At 44.8% G+C, this 24,334-nt stretch overlaps 1 protein-coding gene across 1 annotated transcript in view; it reads left to right on the top strand.

Annotated features, from left to right (window-relative positions):
* KCNH8 (potassium voltage-gated channel subfamily H member 8) overlaps positions 1–24,334 on the top strand; it is a 225,099-nt gene that overhangs the window by 87,601 nt on the left and 113,164 nt on the right. Inside the window, exon 3 of the mRNA XM_066627249.1 lies at positions 13,110–13,241. Coding sequence (XP_066483346.1) covers positions 13,110–13,241 — 132 coding nt within the window. The remainder of the gene's footprint in view (positions 1–13,109; positions 13,242–24,334) is intronic.

A 24,334-nucleotide genomic window follows, 5' to 3' on the forward strand; every position in this document is an offset into this window, starting at 1 on the left:
AGGTTGTGCCAAATTCCATACAAGGTACGCTATGTTTGAACTAATCTGTCTGCAATTTTTATTTATATGTTGCCAAATTGTACTCCTGTTTGTGGACTGGGTAATTTCTGTTGAGGAAAATCAAGTACCATAACTATTTTCCTTTGTTTCAGTAGCCCAACTTGCAAATTTTTCTAGTTAATTGAATTAACAGCCCAATCCTTCAGTCTTGTAGCATTTGTGAACAAACATTCCACTAGCGCTACCTGCCTTATGGCATTTGTAAAAGTGCTTCGAGCAGTGCAGAAGTAGCAGCCTGCCGGAGTGCTAGCAGAAAGGCCAGAGCAGTCCCATGTGTGTCAGGATTGCTAGGCACCTGCCAAGGCAGGTAAGATAGGGGGTTGGGATAGGGGAGGGCAGAAAGGTGGTGATGGGATGGAGGAAGGGCGGATCAGGTCCAGGAAGGGGGCAGGTTTGATGGTAATGGTGGCCATTGAATCTTAATTCCTGAACCCAATCCTGCAGTGTGGGACTTTGCAGACCTGCACCAGCAAATTCACTAGCGCAGGTCTGATTAGACCCCACCAAGCTGTGGAGGCTTTCCCCTGGGTAAGGGAATGACTGTTCCCTTACACAGTGGAGACCTCCACAACTGGCTCCCTGTGGGATGCAGTGGTAGTCATTGTTGCATTGTTGATTTGGCGGGTGTGTGTGTGGAAATAGATAGGATTGGGCTCTAAGTTTGCATAACTTCTCCCAAATATCATCTTAAGTCTGGTATAAAGACTGGCATCTTCAGACTTCAGGGTTTATCCAACATGGCCAACTTTTCCTCTTTCACCCCTTTGTTTTTCTCTATGTATAGCTTGAAGAAGAGATCTGGAGAAACTTGCTTGCTACTTGGTGACCTTTTAGTTGATCAGAATGAATTTGTTGCTTGACCGTTGTGTAGCATCAAGTCATTCATCTGAACTGGGTCACACATGCACACATGAAGTCATTCATCTGAGCTGGTTCATACATGTACGCATCATCACTTGATGATGCACCACTTGGGATTCTCAGTTGAACTTGTGACAATCTCCACTGAAAAGTGTTCTTTTGCTAGTGGAATGAAATTACAATAGGGGCTTGTAGGATGGTCATTTCGTACATGCAAATGATCACTTAACGCTGCAGTCATAGAATGTTGAAAACAGTATCTCTGATACAGTAATGTTTAACAAGGTGTGTTGCAAAGCCAAATGCACAGATAGTGCCTCCTTCTGAACGATGTGCTCTAGTTCTTCTTCTGCCCTGCCATCTCCTTCCACTTCAAACTCCTGATTTCAGAGCCTGCAGCAAGCAAGCCTCTAGGCCTAGCAAACTACTGGCAATATCATAATTCAATCTTTTTCTTTTTTGTTTTTATGATTTGGGACAGAGAATCGTCTTTTCACTTATTTTGTTATGTAAACCCACTTGGTGAACTTCCTTGTGGGAGACCTGTATGTGCATGTATGTGTGTGTTTAATTATAACAGAGAAAGATCTAATTATTTATTTTACTGTTAAAATAAGAGTTCCACTGAATTTACAGTTCAAAGTCAAACACTTACATATTGAATCAATATGTACTGAAAAGAGAAACAAAAATGTGTTTTAAAAACTAGAAGAGACATGTCCCCTCCTGTTTTGGTGAGTGTTGTGTTGTACCCAGGATGTTAATGGACTATCTCTTAAAATGTTGCATGCTATGGAAGCTTCATGAAAATTCAGTAGAATTGTGCCCTTTGATGCTATTAGCATTTAAAGGAAGCCATGCTGTTGGGTCTTCAAACCATATTCCTGGAAACCGATTCAAGGAAGATCATGTGTAATGATTAATAATTTACAAACACTGCCTGGAAGATGAACAATCCTCTTGCCCCAGTAGTTTCAGAGCCATTATTCCACTGTGGCTATGCATTAAAATACAGTAAAAATGAATGGACCACTGCAACTAGAACATAACCAGCATTCATTTCAGTGGAGTCCGATTCATTTCCGTAAATAGGGACTGAGCAGCAACTACATTTGGTGAATGGAAGAAGCAAGACCAGGAACCAAAACTCGTTTAATTAAGCTGTAGTAGTTAGGCAGGGGGGAGCAGGGAGCCTATAAACAGCCACCCATCCCATCTTGTTCTGCAACTGAGTTTAATTTAGACTGGGATGGAAGATCACTGCCACCATTCAAGGTGACCAGGCAGAAGGTGGTTGCCTTGGGAAACTCTCCCCCCCCCCCAAGAGTGGAAACACCAAAACATCAAAAGCAAAAAGGCCAAAATAAGGTGCTTGAGGGATCATGGTTTGTGTGCATGTGTTTTGGTGGGCTGTAGGGATTGGATAGAAGGAGGCTATCTAAACAATAACGCAATGTCGTATACCTGATGCTCTGTCCTGACTTTTCTAGACAGGTATAGCTTTCTTTTCCTTTTAGCTGCTTTAGATTGATTGACAATGGTGAAACAAACCAACAAACAAAAACTGGGTGCAGTTTGCGAAAGACACACGTTAGCTCCAATGAAACCATTCTTTTGTCTGTAATGACTAGACACATAGCTAGCACCCCAACCCTTTGGGAGGTAGGGTTTTTTCTATCCCCTATTGTGACCCTGTCAGTGAAGGGAGAGGAGCTAGCTGATGTGTTATTTAATAAAAAAAATGGGCAGAGCAATCCAACCCCCCCAAAACTCGCATAAGTCCCTTGCGCCAGTTCCCAAGTGTCACAAACATGCTGTAAAGGAACAGCCTTTACAACTCCTTTACAACAGCCTTTACAACAACTCAGGAACAGCCTAGGCCAGCACAAGGATGTGTGCTGGTCTAGCAGTGCTGGACCTGCACCGGAAGCGGGTAAGTTTGGGCCAGCTTGGACAGGCCAGCATAGGGAGCTCGAGAGGGTGGCAGCAGGGTGTGTTGGAGGTAGGGAGGGGGTATTTGCGGGAGGGGGAGGTCTGAGAAGTGGATTAGGCCCAGCAGCACTCTGGGACTGGCCGCAACAGTGCAGGCAAGATCCGAACCCCTGACCAGAGTTACACAGGCTGCTCTGATTTGCATCCATGAAATTGTGGATGCTGATCCAAGTAGCCCCATAGGACTGGCTGGCATGCGACACAGGGTAAGGGAAATAAAATCCCCTTACTACGAATTGCGCCTCAACCCCCATCTACCTAGTGCTGGATTCAGCGCAAGCCAGTCAACCTGCACAAGTTAGGATTGCACCCTAAGTCTACCAGGCCTAATGACACTGAAAGCATAATCCAAACTAGAAGATTCATAAATGCAGCTGTCTCTGCACTAGCAGAGGATGTTGCAAATGTGCCATAAGGCACATTTGCACGCCCAGAGCATAGGCAGCACTTGCATGGAGGCCTGTGCTGCCCCGCTGACAGGATCAGACCTGGGAGGGGAGGATCAGGCCTGAGAGGACTGACAGAGTAGGCCTCTGCTATATCCTAACCTCCTTCCTGGACCTACCACCATTACATGGCGACCTGCACCTATTTAGGAGGTGCAGATACGAGTAGGGCAGACTGAGGAAGGCTTGGTGTAAGGCAAAAAAAATCCCTTTCCTCGAGGAGACCTCCAGTCTTCTCCAAAGCTGCAATGGATACAGCAGAGGCCATGCAGCCCTGCTGCGCCAACACAGTTTAGGTTTGGGGTGTTAAACATCATGTGTAATTTGGGCTCTAGAAGTAGAGATCAGTGACAGGAAAAGTGTGCCACCCTGAAAATTTGCTTCAGAGTAGCCACTTCAGGCGCATCACGGTAAGGCCAGAGTTTTCAGAACAGGATCTTCAAGGTTATACAAACAAACAGACATATTTTTATAGGTATGACTTACAATTAGCTTACTTGTAACAGGAGAAGACATTAAATATTAAGTAACATGGTGGCTTTCCACCATGCTCTGCCATGGCAAAGGAGAAAATGAAATGGAACTTCTTCTTCTTCTTCTTCTTCTTCTTCTTCTTCTTCTTATTATTATTATTATTATTATTATTATTATTATTATTATTATTATTATTATTATTATTATTATTATTATTATTTCTTCATAATAAAACTCGGGGTGGCATACATTAATGGATGTGAGTCTTACCAAGGGGCTTATTATTCTTGAGATATCATGTTGCACATTGCAGGTATCTGAATGTGTTTTAGGAGCTATTTTAGAATCAGCAGAAAGCCTTGGGACATAGCAGTGACAATGAAATCATGTCAGACTGTTCTGTAAATTTAAACCTAGAACCTGTAGCAAGCTTGACTTCTCTAATTGACAGCCCTGACACACTTACAGTGCAGACTTGTCCTGTTACCAAATCGTGGTTTCAGGCGCTGATCTGAATTCATAATACAAGGTATTTTAAAGTTTAATAAAAAGGCACATGACTGTTAGATGAGGCAATAACTATCCAAATATATAGGTGTAGAGAAGAATGGCTCTTTTTTCTTGGTATACTTCACTTCTACTGGATTTCAAACAGATTTAATGCAACGTTTATTGGTCTTACGACTGGCGAGACAACAGCTCAAACATTTGAATTCAGCCTGAGCTACAGTCAGTCCTCATCCTACATGCACTTTGTTTTCCGCACTGTCCAATGAACACTCGAGACAACAGATATGGGAGAAAGGGCAACTTTATTTCATGTTACCAAGAGAAGCAGAGGCTGAGACCTGCAGCATCCGAGGCAGCGAAAGCCCCTGTGGTGCAGGGAGGGACCTCTGGGAGGTACCAGAAACCTCTGCCCCCAGGTGGGCATGCACCCGACTCCGAGTCACGCCCCGCCGCTGGGACGGCGCGTCTCATCCATGTCTATCCCTTAAGGAGAAGGCAGCCAGACTGCAGACTGCGCTACCTCGAGCCGCAGAGCCTCTGAGGTGTGCCCCGCGGTCCCAGCCAGGGCCCCGTTCATGTCCTCGTGCCGCCAAGCCCCTGAGGACTGAAATAGGGTTCTGCCCTGCCTATGCCGCCTGAAGGTGCATGCCAAAGTCCCATTCACGCCTCCTAACCCGCACCACCAGCCCTCTTAAAGTGACCAATGGCAGCTTGCAAACAGGGGGGAATGTAACCCCCAGGCCCATAACAGTCTGGGGTAGGCGAAAAAACTGCCTGCCCCTCGGCCAATCTTGGCAGGCAGCAAAAAATTCCTACCCGGCCCCAAACGGCAACCAGTTAAACTCAGACTGCCTCTAGGGTGGGCGGGCGGGTATACCCACGGTGCCCACGTGCACAAGGAGGAAGAGGGCTGGGTCTCATCCCCTTTTAAAAGGTCCGCCGTGGCTGCTAGACCCAGCCCCCTTCACCTCCCCCTTGGGGAGGGGCTGGACTCTCGTGTCCTGGCCAGGGCCAAACAAACTCCGATCACCTCTTTAATGGGGTGCTCGGGATTACTTGCACAAATTCAACTACACACACTTGGCAAACAACCAAAATAGAGGAAAAACAAAAACAGTGCAGGTGATTCCACCCACCATTCCACTTACTGAATACTTGCCCTGGAATGAGCCTGAAATCAGAGAATTCAGTCCCCGCAGTTGGTCTCAGTTCCAGCATGCCTCATAGTTTTTAAAGAGATGGTATGTATTTTTTGGATGTAAGGTATTTCTGGGTAATTTTGAGTATAAAATGATTTTAGGTTTATGTGCCAATTCTGGAAAAGTACCTTTGCGTAAGTTATGTGCACACTGTTTTGATTCTGACAAGCACGTTTTAGTTGCTTACATGCTGAACAAGATACACTATTTTGAAGGGACGTTTAAAGGGACTTTTCTATAGCTCATATTAATGGCAGTGACTTTCAACTCTGACCTGGTGGAATACAACTGTTGTTATTATGCTTGGTGGACTCAGTGGGCCAGTTTGCATTGGCATGTCTGCCAGCTTTGGAAAATCCAAAAGATGGACATTTAGGTAAGAATCCAGAAACTGCTCAGCTAAGTTCCACTCATTAAAATGGGTCTGGCCATTCTCAAATGAGAAAACAAGACCACACAAGCTGCTGCCTTATACCGAGTGAGAACATCAATCCAAATATCTCGATTTTAGCAGCATTCACTGGCAGTGGCTCTTGGATAAGAATCTTAGAGCCCAATCCTGGGCTTGGCACGCCGGCTCACTGCTGGCATGCACTGTTGCAAACGTGCCATAAAGCAAGTTTGCGAGGCTTACCACCGGGCAGGTACCCGAGCTCTGCCATGGCAGTCTCATGGACCGCCGAGCCATGGTAAGATAAGCGGAGGAATGGAGGGAGGCGGAGATCAGTGGTTCCCAAACTGTTAGTCAGGACCCACTGGTGGGTCGCGACCTGGATTTTGGTGGGACATATAAGTGTTATGGAAAGATAACTAATTGCTTTGAGCCCTGAAGCTATTCAAAAATCAAATAGCTGCTAACTACCCTGCAAAAAGCTGGGCTCCTGCAGTTTGCAAGCATGTTTAAATAGAGGGAGATAAATGTCTGAGGGTCATTTTTCTGGTTATTATTACTTGTAAGTAAACAAAACATTTCTTTCTAGACCTTCTTCTTTAAAAATAAAAGTCTGCTAAACCTAGGTGGGTCTTGATAGAGTGTCATTTTAAAAAGTGGGTCCCAGAGCTAAAAAGTTTGGGAACCACTGTGTTAGATCATTAAAAACCCATCAGTTTTAGGGATGATAAATAAAGCTTGTTTATTTAGGATCTCACCACGCAGTCTCGGATATCTATAAATAAGCAAGAACATCCTATTCTTCAGCTCAAAGCTTGACTTCTAAATTTTGGGACACAGTGAAACTTCAATGGCGTTTAAACCGACATGTCAAGATACTCGCCGTCCTCTTTCTGAGTGTGGTTGTGGTCCTTTTGTCTGAAAACAGACCCAGTGAAAGAGCAACAGGCCAACCCTAACTAAATTTCCCGAGGCTGATGCAGTGTGGCAATGGTGTGGGCTGTGCTTCATCCTGCAAGGGAATTTCAGCTAATATAAGTCTTCTGGGGGTAAGGTGATATTTGTCTCTTGCCCCAGAATAAGCCCTAGCAACGGCAAAGGGTCAACTAGGACCGACACCCGCAATATCACTGGCGCAAATCCAAGTTGATTCATATTGGTGGGTTAGGACTGAGAGGGAATAGGATTTGCCATGCATCTGCATCACTGATTCCACCCCTTTCTCAGGCCATTCGTCCCTATCGCCACCATCCCCTCCCCGCTCTCCCTTCACCTCTGTGCCAGACTTACTTCGTCCCTATCGCCATTTCAGCCCCCCCCCACTCTCCCCTCATCCCTGTGCCAGACTTACTTGCTCTGGCAAGCATCCCTCTGAGCTCTGATGCCAGCAGGAAGGCTGAGGCCTTCCCACCAGCACTTCCTGAAGGTGTGCTGTCACAAAGTGCTTTATGGCACTTTTGCAACAGTGCGTGCCAGTGGAGTGCATGCTCTGCTGGCACAAGGTAAGAATAGGTTTGGGTTACAGGGGGTGGTAAATTAAGGCTGCCGTCTTTTGCACCCTGGGAATCAGGCCCAAATCCTAACCAACTTTCCCGCATGGACACAGCTGTGCCAATGAGGCATGTGCGGCATCCTGCAGTTGGGTGGTGGCAGTCAAGGAATTCTCCTCAAGGTAAGGGACTGTTTGTTCCTTCAGGGAAGCATTGCCCTTACCTCAGTGCTGGAAAATTGGTTAGGATTGCGTCCTAAGTTTCATTGAATAACATGGGGCTTACGGCTAAGTAGGCATGCATAGTCTTGCACTATTAGTATGTAAGCTTTCCCCCTCCGTCCCAAAAATAAACACCACATTCAACTCAATTCCTATCTTTGAAGCACAAGTCATGGTCCCTCTGTCTAGCTTATATTCTAGGTTTATTATTATTTTTAATTTAAACCTTGATTGGAGCTTTGTTAAGGAAGGGGTTTATTTTTTATTTAAAATATTTCTAGCCTCCACCTTCCATTCTGTTGAAGGGAACCTCAAGTTCCACAACTTGGGTGCCACTGTGACCCCCTTGTTCCTGCCAGTCCAATTGGGGCAATAGGGCCTCCAGTAACGAATGTAGTGAACAGGCAGTTTCATGTAGAGGGAGGCAGTCGTTCCAGTGAAAATACAGCAGAATGATTAAATAAGAACAATCTGTGCATTTTCTTTCAATGGGGAAAGTGTAGAAGTAAGGGGAGGTAGTAAAAGGCATAATGTTTGAGAGAGATTAGGAGTAGGGCCAAAATAGATGTGAAAGTCATAAGAACATAAGAACATAAGAACAGCCCCACTGGATCAGGCCATAGGCCCATCTAGTCCAGCTTCCTGTATCTCACAGCGGCCCACCAAATGCCCCAGGGAGCACACCAGATAACAAGAGACCTCATCCTGGTGCCCTCCCCTACATCTGGCATTCTGACTTAACCCATTCCTAAAATCAGGAGGTTGCGCATACACATCATGGCTTGTACCCCATAATGGATTTTTCCTCCAGAAACTCGTCCAATCCCCTTTTAAAGGCGTCTAGGCTAGACGCCAGCACCACATCCTGTGGCAAGGAGTTCCTCAGACCGACCACGTGCTGAGTAAAGAAATATTTTCTTTTGTCTGTCCTAACCCGCCCAACACTCAATTTTAGTGGATGTCCCCTGGTTCTGTTATTATGTGAGAGTCTGTTTCATCCTAGAGCTGTCCTGTTATGTATAGTACTAAAATCCTTCAGCTTCTGGCTTACTTCCCTGTAGCCTACTTGCCCCAAGGTCCTTATCTCTTCAGAAAAGCCCTGACTCCAGAAGTGTAATTGACTGGGAAAGAATTTAGAAAAGATTTTGGAAGAAAATCTATGAAATAGACGGTCACAGGAAAGGTTAAGCTCCCCTGACCTGCATCCCCTTTTTGCTTTCAAGATTGGAGCCCATTTTCTATGTGATTGGGACAGACCTGGTCTTAAACAATAATAAACTCCCATCATATCTAGATTGACCTTCCACTTGGAAGAGATTCTGTGTGGGTTAAATTTGGTTCAGCAATGCTATTTCTTTGTATAATATTATCTCCATAGCCTCTGTCTTCTCGAATGATGTTCTTAGCCTGAAGGAAAGGGGGGGAGGGAGATATTTCTTTACTAGAGAAAGTGGCTAGGGGCAGGAAAAAATAATGGACATATATAAAGCTATGAAGAACTTAAGACAATGATTGTTGACAATGCCATTGCCTTTTGTGTGTGCTATCTGAAGCAAGGAAGGAAATCTTTTCTGATGAAAAGTTTTCTAAAAAGAAACAGCATTTCTTGTTTGAAATGCCATATCGTGTAGTGCAACATGCCCAAATGATTTCTAACTTCTCAGTGGTGTTCAAGCAATTGCATTTCATCAACCTATTTTATCTACTTGTGCATTAGAAAGTGAGCATCTGAAATCAATGGAGATTTGAGGCAATGACAATGTGAAGGTCTCTGACATTTTCCTCATTAAAAAAGTACTTAACATTACTGACATTCTTCATAAACTGTCTGGGAATGCAGCCTGGTGCAAGCCTTGTGCACACATGTGTTCTCAGAGGGGGCATTCGTAAGTGGAATCAAGTTGAAATGTACCAACAAACTCTGAGATGGCAAGAACACAGCAAACTATTGTTGATCTTGACTTGTCTCATGTAACTGGACGTGTTATGGCCATTGGGGCACCCCACCCTCCATTCTGGTCTGTTGACTGGAGGCCCTAATGGCTTGGCTTATGCCAATCTCAGCAGGTGGGCTAGCTAGCTTAAGCAATGCTAGCATAAGCAATCCACAAAACAACCCGTCTGCCTGACGACACAGTGATTCGGTAATGGTGACCCTTCAAAGTGTATCTGTGAAGCTTCTTTCTTATTGACTTTGACATGGAGGCATCCCTTAAGAGAAGCAGATGACAGAGAGGCAAGCAAGGACAGCCAAATTATCACATCAAGTGTGTTTTATTATTTCAATCAAGTGAAAACATTTATTAGAAAAAGTGAATGAGAGATCTGGATTTCTGACCTCTGACTAGTGTTGAGCTATAATAGCAGCTGACCTATCATTAAGCGAATGGGGCAAATGCCCTGGGTGCGCATCTCTTGGATCACATGGGAAGCCTTCTGAGGCTACCAGCATGGTTGGAAACTGTACCAGAAGTACAGTTTAAGACTGTGGGAAGCCTAGCGGGTCCTGGAACCATGCAAGGCTCTGTTGCGCTGCAGATGAGTGTGGGGGGGGGTGGCTTTGCATGGGAGGCACCATCACAGACCCAGGGAGCCCCAGGGAGCCTTGAGGGTAGGTCCACTACTGAGCTATAATGGTCCATCTTCCCATTTCCCCCCAGTGTCTTTACAGATGGCGACAATGGAGGGCATTTTGGTAACTGTCAGGAGGAAAGGACTTACTTGTGACAGTGGTTTTGATTCTCAGGGCAGTTGCCCCCTCCCCCCACATAATGGCTCTTGTAAATGGTGCTATGTCATCCAAGGCATTACTCATTCTTGACACCTGGTAGTGATGTCTGAGATTGAGACTCTGGCATCAGAGGAGAGAGGATTTAACCCACAATATAATCATGATCCATATGACCCCTACCCAGTATTTGATACAAATAACAGCTTCTGTCCGGGGGCGAGTAGCAGCTTCTTGGGCCTGGATTGGGACTTGGTAGAGAACATGGGTTAAATTTCATGTTCGAACATGCTGTGGTCCTGATCCCGATTGGGCTTCCTATGGAGGAAACAAAAACCAAACAAGGGCTGATGACATGCTTAACATACCATATAGTTTAACTCTTCGATTAAATTAGAGGCTCCCCTCCACAGGCTCCCTTCCAGGGGAGGAACAGAGTGCAGAAAGACGCTAGTGCCACTTTCTTTGGGGAGAACCCGGAAGTGGTGATGTCATTACATCACTTTCCTGAGCACCAGGGCAGTGCGGTATATGACTAGTTCCAGAACCCACCATACAGAGGGGGGGGGGGGTCTGTGTGCATCCCTTGCTGGAGGTTTTCAAGCAACTGCTTGTTTCCTGAATTGAGAAGGGGTTGGACTATGTGTTTTACAAGGTCTCCTCAATCTCTATGATTCTGTCATTCTACCCACCATCATTTTAATCTTCTGGTTCTTAACTTCAACAACCTTAATGAGTCTTGAATTTTTTTTTCCCCAAAATTCATGTCCATTAAATTGCTATTCATTGCTACTTGTGGGAAAATATTTCTAAACAATGATGTAGGAAACAATTACTGGGTTCCCAACTCTCCCTTCTGAAATACTGTGTGAACTTGTATTTTACAGTAATCACGTTAAGTAATAATATGTAATATGCTAACTATAAAAACAACCTTGCTACATATTAAATACACCATAATTGTTCCACCCAAAAAAATTTGCTGACTTTATACAGATGCATTTAATTGTACATACTTTGAAGAAGTATGTTTAAACAATTCTGCCATACTGTCACAGAGCAATTAACACATTGTGTGAAAGACATTTATCCCAGTAATTTTTATAGACAGAAGGATATCGGATATTCTCCTGCACAGAATTCAAGCATTTAATGAGTTTCAACTTGCTTGCATTTAATGGCATATATTTGAGGAGCTATGCATTAGCTTTCATTTTAAGAAAGTGGGTGATGAATTTCAATATCTTTGAAACAGTGGGGTGTATTCCATGAGATCTATTGGTGTGGGAAGTTAGAAAAAGATCTTAGAATTGAAAGTATTGGCATTTCACAGTAAACAAAGGGAGCTTCAGAAATTCAACGTTCCATTAAAATAGGAATAGCTATCAGCTGCAAGTTCAAAGGAAAATACAGTGTGAGAAAAGTAAGATGTTTCATCAGTCTCTTTTAATAATCCCAGGAGATGAACATTGCATGAAAACCAATGCTTTGTTTTCTGCTGATGATGTAAAGAGATGGACAGCGTAATGCTATCATGCGCTGAAACAGGGAGGCTAGCAGGCCTGCCCTGTATCCACGCGAGTTTTGTGTTGCGAGCGACTCAACCCGGGGAAATGCTTCCCTTTACCCAGGGAGAGCCGCTGCTGGTCCAATGGGTTTACTCAAATCTGTGCCACCTCAAGAGATGGCACAGATCTGAGCAGCCTGGAGCTGCAGCACGCTGCCCTGGGGTCAGGATCAGGCACAAGTGCTGGGTCCTCACCCTACCCCCACTCTCCTATCACCCACCCATTGACCCGCCCACCACCCTCCCTTGTTAGCTGAAGAGGTCCTCCTTTGTTAGCTAAAGACCCCTGATGGGTTTTGCCTTTGTCTTGCCACCCAGGATGGCCATTGTACCTTTCCTTAATTTAATCATTATGAAGTTGGTCAGGACCCTTGAAGGCGTGAAACCTTTCTGTTGCTTTACAAAAGTTGTTTTTCCCAAACTCAGGAGTCCGAGGAGATGACTAGGGTCCTAAACCAGTATTTCGCAACATTTGTCCTCTGCCGCACCACTTCACATGGTTTACCTATTCAAAGTACCACCAGAAGTAACTGGTGATGAAGTCACTACCAGTTACTTCTGGGTTGGAAGGCCAGATACAGCTCAACAAACACCAGTAAGAGGCTCAGCGTGGACAGGAAGGCTTTTTTGAGCATGGAAAATCATGCTTTGGAGCCTCCTATGGCCGTTGTTGTGTTGTGTTCCTGGTCTCGCTGCTGAGTGGCAGGTGTGCAAGAGTCCCATGAGTACCACCAGACACCACCTCAAGTACCACAGGTGGTACCTGTACCACGGGTCAAGAAACACTGTCCTAAACCATTAATAGTGCTGTTCCAGTAGGATTCAGAGCTGGATTGTTTCATTTCCATTTTTGAGACATGAAAATGGCATTATTTAATCAGGAAACAAACACCGTCCTCACCTGGGCCGCTGAATTCCAAAGATCAGTTAAGATCAGTTAAATAGTGTTAAAGAATGTGTGTCTCCTTACTTTGAAGACACCTCCAGACTGCAAAATTTCCCCCATGTGATACAGTGCAAGCTGTGCTGGCCAAACTGCATCGGCGCAGGGGAATTTAGGTAGAATTGGGCTGTCTGTTTTGCTTTCTGTGATAATGATGTTAATATATTTGATATTTTACTGAAGAAAAGAGAACAGCTGTTTGAATTAAACTTCATTTTGCCTTACAGGGTCTTCATTTTGGTGCCTATTGGACATTGTCCCTATTAAGAATGAGAAAGGTGATGTGGTTCTCTTTCTGTCCTCTTTCAAAGATATTACCGATACAAAGGTGAAGATTGCTCTGGAAGATAGAAAAGAAGGTTTGTATAGTTCTCAGGAGAAAAAGAAATCTACTTTATTAGAGAAATATAAGAGCAAATGTCCATTCAGGATCTCTGTTATTATGACAGGGCTGTGACCATGTGTAAAATGGGCCCTCGATTCATGCAGTTTGTGGTGTTAGAATCATGTTGTCTCTAGATAACTAGAATTGTTGTGCTAGCAAGTCGTTTATTTGAATGACTTATAATTTGTCTTTCCTGTCATATTTGTGGACTACAACAATTAGAACAGTAATATGCATCACATTGCTTAGCGTCCCTCCAGATATGGCTGCCACTTCTTAGCCAATCATTTCCACCACCCCCAATATTCCCCCCTTAAAATGGCCACCAGGAAGACACGACAGCAGATGCCACAGGGTTTATCTATACTGCTAGAAGTGTAGCAATGTGTGCCTCAGTGCTTGGCTCCATCTACTGCAGCTGCATGATTCACACTTGATCAATAGGGATTCAGTGAGCGCCAGAAGATTCAGCATCCACTTCCTGCTGTTTCTTGCACCACTGTGAATGTTCAAGTTGTAGAGTGGAGGTACTTTTCAGGTCCTAAGCACCAACCAGAGAAAGGGCCCTTTCCAGAAGCTGTATCACCCACATTCCTTTATTTAAAGTAAGGTCACATGGGCTAGAAGAACTATTTTTCATCGTGTTTTCGGGACAAAACAGAGAACATTAGCACCCTGGAAACGGGTAGCCATATGTCACAGGGATTTCAGACAGTATTATGGCAGTGTCCATCTGTTGTTAAGTTCCCAGCATCTGGTGGTTAGTGGAACTTTCTCAGAACATGACGTTGGTTTTCCTAGTTATCACAACAGGTAGTTGTTGATTAATTTATCTTCCATGTATTTATCTGATCCTTAAAAAAAAAATCCATTCGTGCTAAAGGGCATCAAATATCCTGCCACTGAATATTACAAGATTCTCATAAAGGAATTGGTAACCATATTAGTAAAAACAATAGATGATTATGTGGGTTAGAACAGCAGTTCTCAAATTCCCAGGGTATTTGAGAACCCTGGTAAGTCTTTGCAGGGATGGAGGGAAGGCAGTGACACTATCCCAAACACCAGGAAGGCGTAAGTGGAAAAAAAGCCCCTTGGTCTCCAGCAGCAGTGCGATCCTGGGGATCATGTCATAACCTTCCCCTACCCCCACTCCTTAAAGGGCCATGGAGGCTGGTGGGATGCACCAATTTGAGAACTACTGGGTTAGAAAACATTGCCTAGCAGCTGGGAAAAAATTTGCTTCCCAAGGCAGGTAAGAATTTGATCTCTACCATTGACCAGTCAGTCTGACCTGATTAAGAATAGATTATTAACTCATCATGTTAGGAAATTGCTCATTATAATTCAAACAACTAAAATGTTGTCTGGGAGGAAAAACATTTCATAGTGTATGATAGCACTACTGAAAGTCTGTTCTTGAATTTTTTTTAACATGCAGGAATATTTTATCAGTTGAACTTGAGTTTTTTTATTTAATATACAGATTATCAGCACAATCCCATGCATGTCTACTCAGATGTAAGTCCCATTATACTCAATGGGGCTTACTTCCAGGTAAGTGCACATAGGATTGCCACCTATATCGCATTGTGTGGTTGCTGCATTGGCTGTAACAGAATCTCAAGCAGCAATTCTGCTTGGGAAGGAGCTGTCATTCGATGACAGATGATCCATAGAAGATCTCAGATTCAGTCCCTAGCATCTTCAGGAGTGCAGGGCAAGATCTTTATCTGGGCAGCCACTGCCAGTCTGTGTAGACGACAATGGCCTATAAGGACTCTGTCTTGGGTTAAGGCAGCTTCATATGTTCAGTGAAGCCCCAATTATGCAGGAGGTAACCATTATTTTATTTAGTTGTTGGTCATAACCTGAGTTTAACAAATCTGGATGATTAGCAATTTGCATGTTGTTGAGAAGAAAAAGAAAATGTTCTAGTCAAGTCAGATTTCATTGAAAGATTCAGAAGTTAAATATTTGTGGATTTGATTTAGAAATTCCCTTGAGAATTTGGTAGAGCTTGATCACAGAAATCTAATGGAAAAGACAGGATTTCAACTTTTATAGTTGTCAGGGGTCGAGCCCTTGTCCAACCCCTGCCTTACCTGGCTGCAGGCCAGGGGCAGAACTGCCTGGCCATAGAGCCGCCACCACCTCTCCAGCTGGCCAGGTAAGACGTAGGGCAGCTGGGTGGGAGAGACCGTCCCCCCAGGGCTCACCTGACCTGAGCAGTGAGCAGGGCCGAGTCACCATTAACCACCAAAGAGGAGGGAAGCAGGCCAGGGTTAGGGCCCCTTTAAGCCTAGTGAGGGAGGAAGGGGAGGAGCCGAGGGTGTGGCTGGGGAGGATAAAAGCAGGGAGGCCTGTGATGACAGGCAGTTCTGGAGAGGGAAGGCAGGAGGCTGGAGCTGGAGCCCCTACCTGAAGACCAAGGGCCTCAGGTCCTGCCTCCAGGGAGGAGGACAAGGGTGTCGTGAACCCCCTACCCCTGGCTTGATCTGAGGCTTCCCCTGCAAGGAACCCCAGGGAGGTGGACAGCCCACCCAGGGGTCCCATGAGGCCATCCAGCTGACCCTCAGCACCCCGCCAGATGATGCCCTGAGACCCCCCTTTTCGGGGCACGCCTCCCAACAGTCAATGTAGTTTCTTGAATATTATTTTTGTTCCAATATTTCCCATTACAAGTAAATCTAAAACATTGTCAATCTTGGTAAAAATTGTCTACAAAGTGTATATGGAGAGAGAGAACATAATTGGCTATTACTCTTATAGACCAATCCTATGAACCCAGTGGTGGTAGATCTATTGAACTACCACTGTATGTGCTGCTGCAACATCACAAATGCTACAGCACAGTCCTGTGCTTCAGGGCCACCAAAGAAAATAGCAGTAGATCCCATTTGCATGTCTGCAGCTCGTGGAAGCTGGGGTGGTATAGGTAGGGTGGCAGTAGGGGAAGTTCAAGGGCAAGAGGGTGTGGATATCAGTGTCACGGCAGTGCCATGGATATCAGTGTTCACGGCAGAAGACCTCGGGCAAATACCACTGCCCAAACGGCCCCTCCTGTCCAAGGAATTAAGTCAGATAGAGGTTGAAAGAGAAGATGTTTCAGACCTCATTGATAAATTAAAGATCAATAAGTTACCTGGCCCGGATGGCATCCACCCAAGAGTTATTAAGGAATTAAACAACGAAGTTGCTGATCTCTTGACTAAAATATGCAACTTGTCCCTCAAAATGGCCACGGTGCCGGAGGATTGGAAGATAGCAAAAGTCATACCAATCTTTAAAAAGGGAAAGAGGGGGGACCTGGGAAACTATAGGCCGGTCAGCCTAACATCTATACCGGGTAAGATGGTGGAATGCCTCATCAAAGATAGAATCTCAAAACACATAGACGAACAGGGCTTGCTGAGGGAGAATCAGTATGGCTACTGTAAGGGTAAGTCTTGCCTCACAAACCTTTTAGAATTCTTTGAAAAGGTCAACAGGTATGTGGATGTGGGAGAACCCATGGACATTATATACAGTGGTACCTCGCATAACGAATGCCCCGCGCAGCGAAAAACTCGCATAACGAAAGCGGTTCGCGAAGTTTGGTAACTTGCACAACGAATTTTTATGACCCCTGCTTCACAAGACGAATTTTTTTTTTTTTGGTTTGTTTTAAGGGGGGATCTTCATGCCAGTTTATGCTCACATTCACCCTAGTAAGGGGAGGATCTTCATGTCAGTTTATGATCCTGTCCACCCTAGGGAGCGGGGGTTCTTCATGCCAGTTTATGATCCCATTCACCCTAGGGAGCAGGGGATCTTCATGCCAGTTTATGATCGCATTCACACTAGTAAGGGGTGGATCTTCATGTCAGTTTATGCTCACATTCACACTAGTAAGGGGCGGATCTTCATGTCAGTTTATGCTCACATTCACACTAGTAAGGGGCGGATCTTCATGTCAGTTTATGATCCCGTCCACCCTAGGGAGCGGGGGATCTTCATGTCAGTTTAGTAAGGGGTGGATCTTCATGTCAGTTTATGCTCACATTCACCCTAGGGAGCGGGGGATCTTCATGTCAGTTTATGATCCACTCAGCATCCCCCCCATGGCTCATTCACCCTCTCACTGCCCCATTTCCTTCATGTTTCCCCCCATGATCACAGCAAAAGCAAGCAATTGAGTGCAGCTACTCTGTCATCCCCAGCTTAGAGCACAATCCTGTGCGTGTCTCCTCAGAAGTAAGTCCCATTGTGCTTACTCCCAGGAAAGTGTGCACAGGATTACAGTCTTCACGCTCCCTACTCAGCACCCTCCGTTTTTGAAATCCTCTGTACAGCATGTATGCCTTTAAAGAGCACTTAATAAACACTTTGTAAACCAAATTTGACTTTGTTCTGACTTTTCTTGCCCATAGGAACGCATTAATTAAATTTCAATGCATTCCTATGGGAAAACGTGCTTCGCAAAACGAAAAACTCGCGGAATGGATTAATTTCGTTATGCGAGGCACCACTGTATCTGGACTTTCAGAAGGCGTTCGACATGGTCCCTCACCAAAGGCTACTGAAAAAACTCCATAGTTAGGGAATTAGAGGGCAGGTCCTCTCCTGGATTGAGACCTGGTTGAAGACCAGGAAACAGAGTGGGTGTCAATGGGCAATTTTCACAGTGGAGAGAGGTGAAAAGCGGTGTGCCCCAAGGATCTGTCCTGGGACCGGTGCTTTTCAACCTCTTCATAAATGACCTGGAGACGGGGGTGAGCAGTGAAGTGGCAAAGTTTGCAGATGACACCAAACTTTTCCAAGTGAAGACCAGAAGTGGTCTTTTCTGGTGAAGACCAGAAGTGATTGTGAGGAGCTCCAGAAGGATCTCTCCAGACTGGCAGAATGGGCAGCAAAATGGCAGATGCGTTTCAAAGTAAGTAAGTGCAAAGTCATGCACATTGGGGCAAAAAATCAAAACTTCACATATACGGTAATGGGTTCTGAGCTGTCTGTGACAGATCAGGAGAGAGATCTTGGGGTGGTGGTGGACAGGTCGATGAAAGTATCGACCCAATGTGCGACAGCAGTGAAGAAGGCCAATTCTATGCTTGGGATCATTAGAAAAGGTATTGAGAACAAAACGGCTAACATTATAATGCCCTTGTACAAATCGATGGTAAGGCCACACCTGGAGTATTGTGTCCAGTTCTGGTCGCATCATCTCGAAAAGGACATAGTGGAAATGGAAAAGGTGCAAAAGAGAACAACTAAGATGATTGCTGGGCTGGGGCACCTTCCTTTTGAGGAAAGGCTATGGCGTTTGGGCCTCTTCAGCCTAGAAAAGAGACGCCTGAGGGGGGACATGATTGAGACATACAAAATTATGCAGGGGATGGACAGAGTGGATAGGGAGATGCTCTTTACACTCTCACATAATACCAGAACCAGGGGACATCCACTAAAATTGAGTGTTGGGCGGGTTAGGACAGACAAAAGAAAATATTTCTTTACTCAGCGTGTGGTTGTTCTGTGGAACTCCTTGCCGCAGGATGTGGTGATGGCATCTGACCTGGATGCCTTTAAAAGGGAATTGGACAAGTTTCTGGAGGAAAAATTCATTACAGGGTACAAGCCATGATGTGTATGTGCAACCTCCTGATTTTAGAAATGGGCTATGTCAGAATGCCAGATGCAAGGGAGGGCACCAGGATGCAGGTCTCTTGTTATCTGGTGTGCTCCCTGGGGCATTTGGTGGGCTGCTGTGAGAAACAGGAAGCTGGACTATGGCCTGATCCAATGGGACTGTTCTTATGTTCTTATGTTCTTATGTCACTATGCATGACAGACCCCTGTTTTCCTGGCTTGACACCCCCCCCCCCGGCCTCTCCTCAGACTTACACCAGTTAAATAGCTGGCATAAGTTCGAGCAGACCCATTGATAGCCAGGCAGCCTTTGGAGAGATAAGTAAAACAAAGTTTAACTTTTTCTTATTTATATAAAAGAAAAAGTTCTACTTGCCTTTGCCAGGCCATCTGGTCCCCAACCCATTGCATGCAGCATGTGCTCCATCACGATCAGGCCCTAAATCTAAAAATTGTTTTTAGGGCTCTATTAATAATGTTGTGGGCTCTGTTGGTAATGTTTTAACATAGTGTAGATCACACTGGTTTAAAAACATTTCCCTCTTCTCATGGAATAATGATTTTTAACTTCCATAAATTTGTTTCTGGACCTAATCTTTGAGAACTTTGGTAACTGCATACTTAGGGCCCAATCCTATGGCCCTGTAGTGCGAGCACTGGAGCCCAGTGCCGGCACTAAGTGTTTTAAATGTGTTGTAAAGCATGATTACGGCACTGAGTGAGGAGAGAGTGTTGGCACTAGGTCTTAGCTCCGAGAAGGCAACTCTTCAGCACAGCCAGCGGTAAGTCTCACCGCTGGCCAGCAGAGTGCCTTTTCAGGGTGGGGTAGGGTTGAGGGGAAAGTGGGTAAAGCAGGAATTGGGCAGGGGAGAACAGGGGGAGGGACTGACCTGGGATGTGGATGGGACCAGTGGAGAAGGACTCCACTGGATCCAGAGCTCTGTGTCAGGCTTGCAAGCCCGAAATGGAGCTCCTAGGGTCTACACCAGCAAATTAGCTGGCACAGACCCAAGGAAGCATGTAGCGGAAGCCCACTGTGGAGTTAAAAGTTTCCTTCCTCTAAGGAGACCTCTGGCACTTCCCAGCACCCACCAGATACAGCAGTCACCATTTTGGTACCACGGTTCTTCCAGGCGCCAAGAAGCATAGGATTGGGCTTTCCCATAGTTGAGAATGAACTTAGGTTTTCACCATACAGCTTAACACTTGCAGAACACTTGCTTTTAAAGAAGAAGTTTCTACAACATATTTAAATTCATTACTTTTTTAGCAAGAGGAAGTAAATCACATTATCCCTAAATTACAGTGTAAATTGGGTTTTATACAGCTACCTTTCCATAACTCACTGCTGTGCATTTAAAAATCTACACATCCTTCCCCTTGTCTTTAAAAATATCCTTTAATAAAATACTGCTGTGAAACACTGATCATTGCCTGATATAGGGTAACCTGACGAAAAAGAGCATTTTTTTTTTCAGCATACAGGAAATGTTCTATTTTAGAGAAACTGTTTTGCTCCTCAAAGAATCCAGTGAAAGACTAGCAGTTTTTCAACGTAAAGGCTATTTTAGTTCCGAGCAATGCATAGGAAAGATTCTAATATTGGTTACATCGTTGCCAACTGGGTTCACATTTAAACTAAACTATGTTGAATCACCAAATGTATTAAGTACTTCCTGATCTTATAGATGAATACTTGCAGCATCTTCCCTTGACGTAATTTAAGGTGCAGTTATGTCTGCTTGTGAGCTGTATAGCAAAGAACAACTAATACGGGAAAACAACCCCTTGTTCTGATGCATCACCATTATTTTATGGATCGCCTAGGAGCCTTACAGCCCAATCCTAACAGGGCCTTACACTACTGGACCTAGTATTCTTGCAGCATAAGGTCCTTTGCCACTGTCTAAAAGCCTGACATGCCATTCAGCGCAGCCTGGCCACTGCTGCAAGTGGCAAGCAGCAAGCAGCTGGGTCCCCATGCCAGCAGATAGGGAAGGAGCTTTGGTGTCAGTAAGTCAGCACAGCGATGGGTGGAACTGGGCAGCGAGGGGGAGGTTTGGGAAAGAGGATGGGGAGAAGGGTGGATTAAGGCCAGAAAGGGGGTGATAGCAGTACATACCCCATTGGTGTGGCTGCATAGGGACTTAGGTAGGACTGCCCGTCTCTTTTGGGCTCACCTTTCTCTGGTAGTACTTGTTGCTTATAATGCTTGTCCCGTCTCTTGTAGTTGTCTTCACTCCCAGTCTTCCCAGTCCTCATGTTTCTTAATGACACCACCAGTGCACATTGAATTAATGTGGTGTGCTCAAGAGATAAATTAAGAGAAGATCAACAATAGAGGTGTTGTAGGGTGAGTCTAAGTGGGTCAAATTTGATATTTGTGGGTCTAAGTGGGTCAAATCCCCTGGGGGCTGGGGACAAGAATAGGCCCTCAGTTTGGCTGTACTTGTCGTAAGAGGCAACTAAACAGCCACCGGGTAGATGGGACTCGTCAGCCTGGGAAGGCAGCTCATCTGAGAGAAGGAAAACTGATCCCAAACCTCCACTGCCTTGTGGCTACATCCAGTTATGGAAAAGGCTTCAGGAGACAACCCCAAGGCAAAATCTGGAGGCGGAGTCCCTGAGGCAGTTCGCAGCTGTATACAGTCACGCTCTGACAACTCCTGCAACGCCGCTGGAACCAACCGTATTAGCTTCTGCCTTTCCACTGGATCATTTCAGCGACGTGGACAGGGGGGATTTGCTGCATGGGTAACAGTTTATCCTCCATATCTACATTACCCAGGCTTTGCGCACTGGAGAGGACACTCTGTTCCAGAACCACCATTCAGAGCGCAATACCATAGTCTTCCGAGACTGAAGGATGCCAACAATATATATTTTGGTATAGAGTAGCCTCTCCTTATCTGTGAACTCTGTTTCTGTGGTTTCAGTTATCTATGGTTCTCAAATTCCCCTCTCATCGTGCTCACAACACACCTCTCTTTGCAAATGCTTTGTTTGCAAAGTAACACTAACAGAAAGTGGACAGTAGAGGAAGCTTTTTGGAAAAGAAAGCAGACAGTAAGAACTCTAGACTCCTAGCAGCTGGAGGAGTGCTAGAGGATGCATTGTGATTAAAACAGTGCTGTGATGAAAGTCTTATGCATCTGACCATGATTCTAGGATTCAAACACTTTTTATAGCACAAAGGACCAAAGATATATCAAACAGAAAAGCATGCTTGTTAATCAATCATCATAAAAGAGCAAACATTTTACATGGCTCCAACTGCAGTCAGGGTCACGTCTGCAAAGCACTTCTAAGAGAAACGAAAACTATTGAGGAATCTAACCACAGTTGTGTATTTAGGGCATGCAGGGGCACATAAATTTTTGGCACCCCCATATCTCTGTCCTCAGAAGACCTTCTGGAGGCTTCCAAATGACACTTCCAGTTTTCTGCAAAAACCACATGTGCCTTTCAGGGGCCTTCTGTGGCTCAGGGATTCCATGTGTGGCCCTGAGCTTCAGACCTCCCACATGTGACCGGAAGGCACTTTCAGTCACCTCCAGGAGGGCTCTTGACACCCCCTCAGGTGTGATAACCTGGGGCCCTGTATCCACCCAGCCCCCTTAGCTATGCTAGTGTAACAGCCTTCTTAGATAAGAGCCTTTAGCATACTTCCACATTCTTAAGGAGGGGAGGGTTATGATAAACCTTTCAAGTTCTCACAGCAATAATTCAGGGACACTGGTGTACATGCCCTGTCACCTAAAGGGACATGTCCCTGTCTCTCTCCTAAAGGGAATGGTGAATATTTTATCCAAGATAGATTCTGAGATGCAGGCTGTTTGACACAGAAAAGGGTCTTAACTTTAAGGCAACTATAAACTAAACAACAATAACACAGGCCAACACACATTTTGCTTCCTTAAACGTTACACCAATTCCTGGGTATATTTGGGGTGCCGATTCCAAAAATGGCATCCGTTTTGCCCTATCACATCTAGTTTTGGAGACACGGCATAGACTCTTTATTGAACGGTTCAAGCAGCTTCCTCTTGAGGAAGCCTACACCATGACTTGGCAGGGATGCCATTTTTGGAATCAGCATCCCAAATTCATATCAAACCACCATAAAGTTTGGGAAAAACTTTTCTGACCCTCAATTTTGTAGGCCTGTATAATCAAAACAAAAGCATGTTTTCTCTGTCAGTGACCACCTGGTAATCTCAGGTATACCACTTTGAGTTCTAGGATGGAAGGAAAGTTAGTTATAAATAAACCTGTTACCATTCCCTGCCCACACTCAGCTGCATTGCTTCAGCCTGTTGAGAAGTAAGGAATGACACTTCTGAGAAGTGAGATTTCTTAGAAAAGCTGTGAACAAGTGTCTTTTATTAAACGGCTGGCTTTTGCTCTTGAATTATGGATATGCATACATCCAAATAAAAGTCTCCATCATCTCCCAGGGACTAAAGTTTCACTGCAGGGTATAAATACTTTCTCAGATAAGAAAGGTCACTATGTAAACTGAGAAATATGCACAGTGCCAAATCAACGGTGCCTCAAGAGACAGATTCTGCTATAGTTTGGTAGTGTTATATGCAGAGAAAATTCACTTGACTCAAAGGAAATCCTTCAGAGTCACACTGGTATAAACAGGGGAAGAATCTTGCTACCGTGTATAAAAACTATGCGACAAACTGCAGGTTACATGAAGATATTTCTCTTTTTCAGTAAAATGATTCTATGGTTTTGGTCCTGACAATTAACTATGGTTACCAGGGTTGTAGGTGCTCAGTGCTTTCCAGCACTGAATGGGGGGGGGGGGAGGGGAAGGAATCAAAATGCATATTACTTTAAATGCATGTGTTATCCCTGCAGTGTTTCCCTCCAAATTGCCTCCTGCCCCTCCTTTTCCCAAGGGGGACGGGAAAATTTGTTAGGAACCCTGCACAAGGGCAAATTCCCTAGGATAGTGGTTCTTACACAATTAGCACCAGAACCCACTTTTATAATGAGAATCTGTCAGGACCCACTGGATGTGATGTCATGACCAGAAGTGACATCATCAGGCAGGAACATTTTTAACAATCCAAGGCTGCAATCCTACCCACACTTACCCAGGAGTAAGTCCCATTTACTATCATTGTTAAAAGCATATACAGAGTAACCTGTTAAAAGTACAGATCTGTAACATTTCCCCATGGTAGCATCAATGGTAACATACCATGGTAGCATCAAATCAAATATATTAAAAATAAAATATTGAAATGAATGGGGACCCACCTGAAGTTGGCTCACAACCCACCTAGTGGGTCCTGATCCACAGTTTGAGAAACACTGCCCTAGGAAGAAGGGGATTGTAACTGAAGGAACTGTATAATTTTCAAGCACAACTCCAGTTAAACTATCTCATTAGTCTACTCGATGCCCTGAGAGAATAGGGAAAGA

This window comes from Tiliqua scincoides, chromosome 5, assembly GCF_035046505.1.
Source record: "Tiliqua scincoides isolate rTilSci1 chromosome 5, rTilSci1.hap2, whole genome shotgun sequence".
Taxonomy (NCBI): Eukaryota; Metazoa; Chordata; class Lepidosauria; order Squamata; family Scincidae; genus Tiliqua; species Tiliqua scincoides.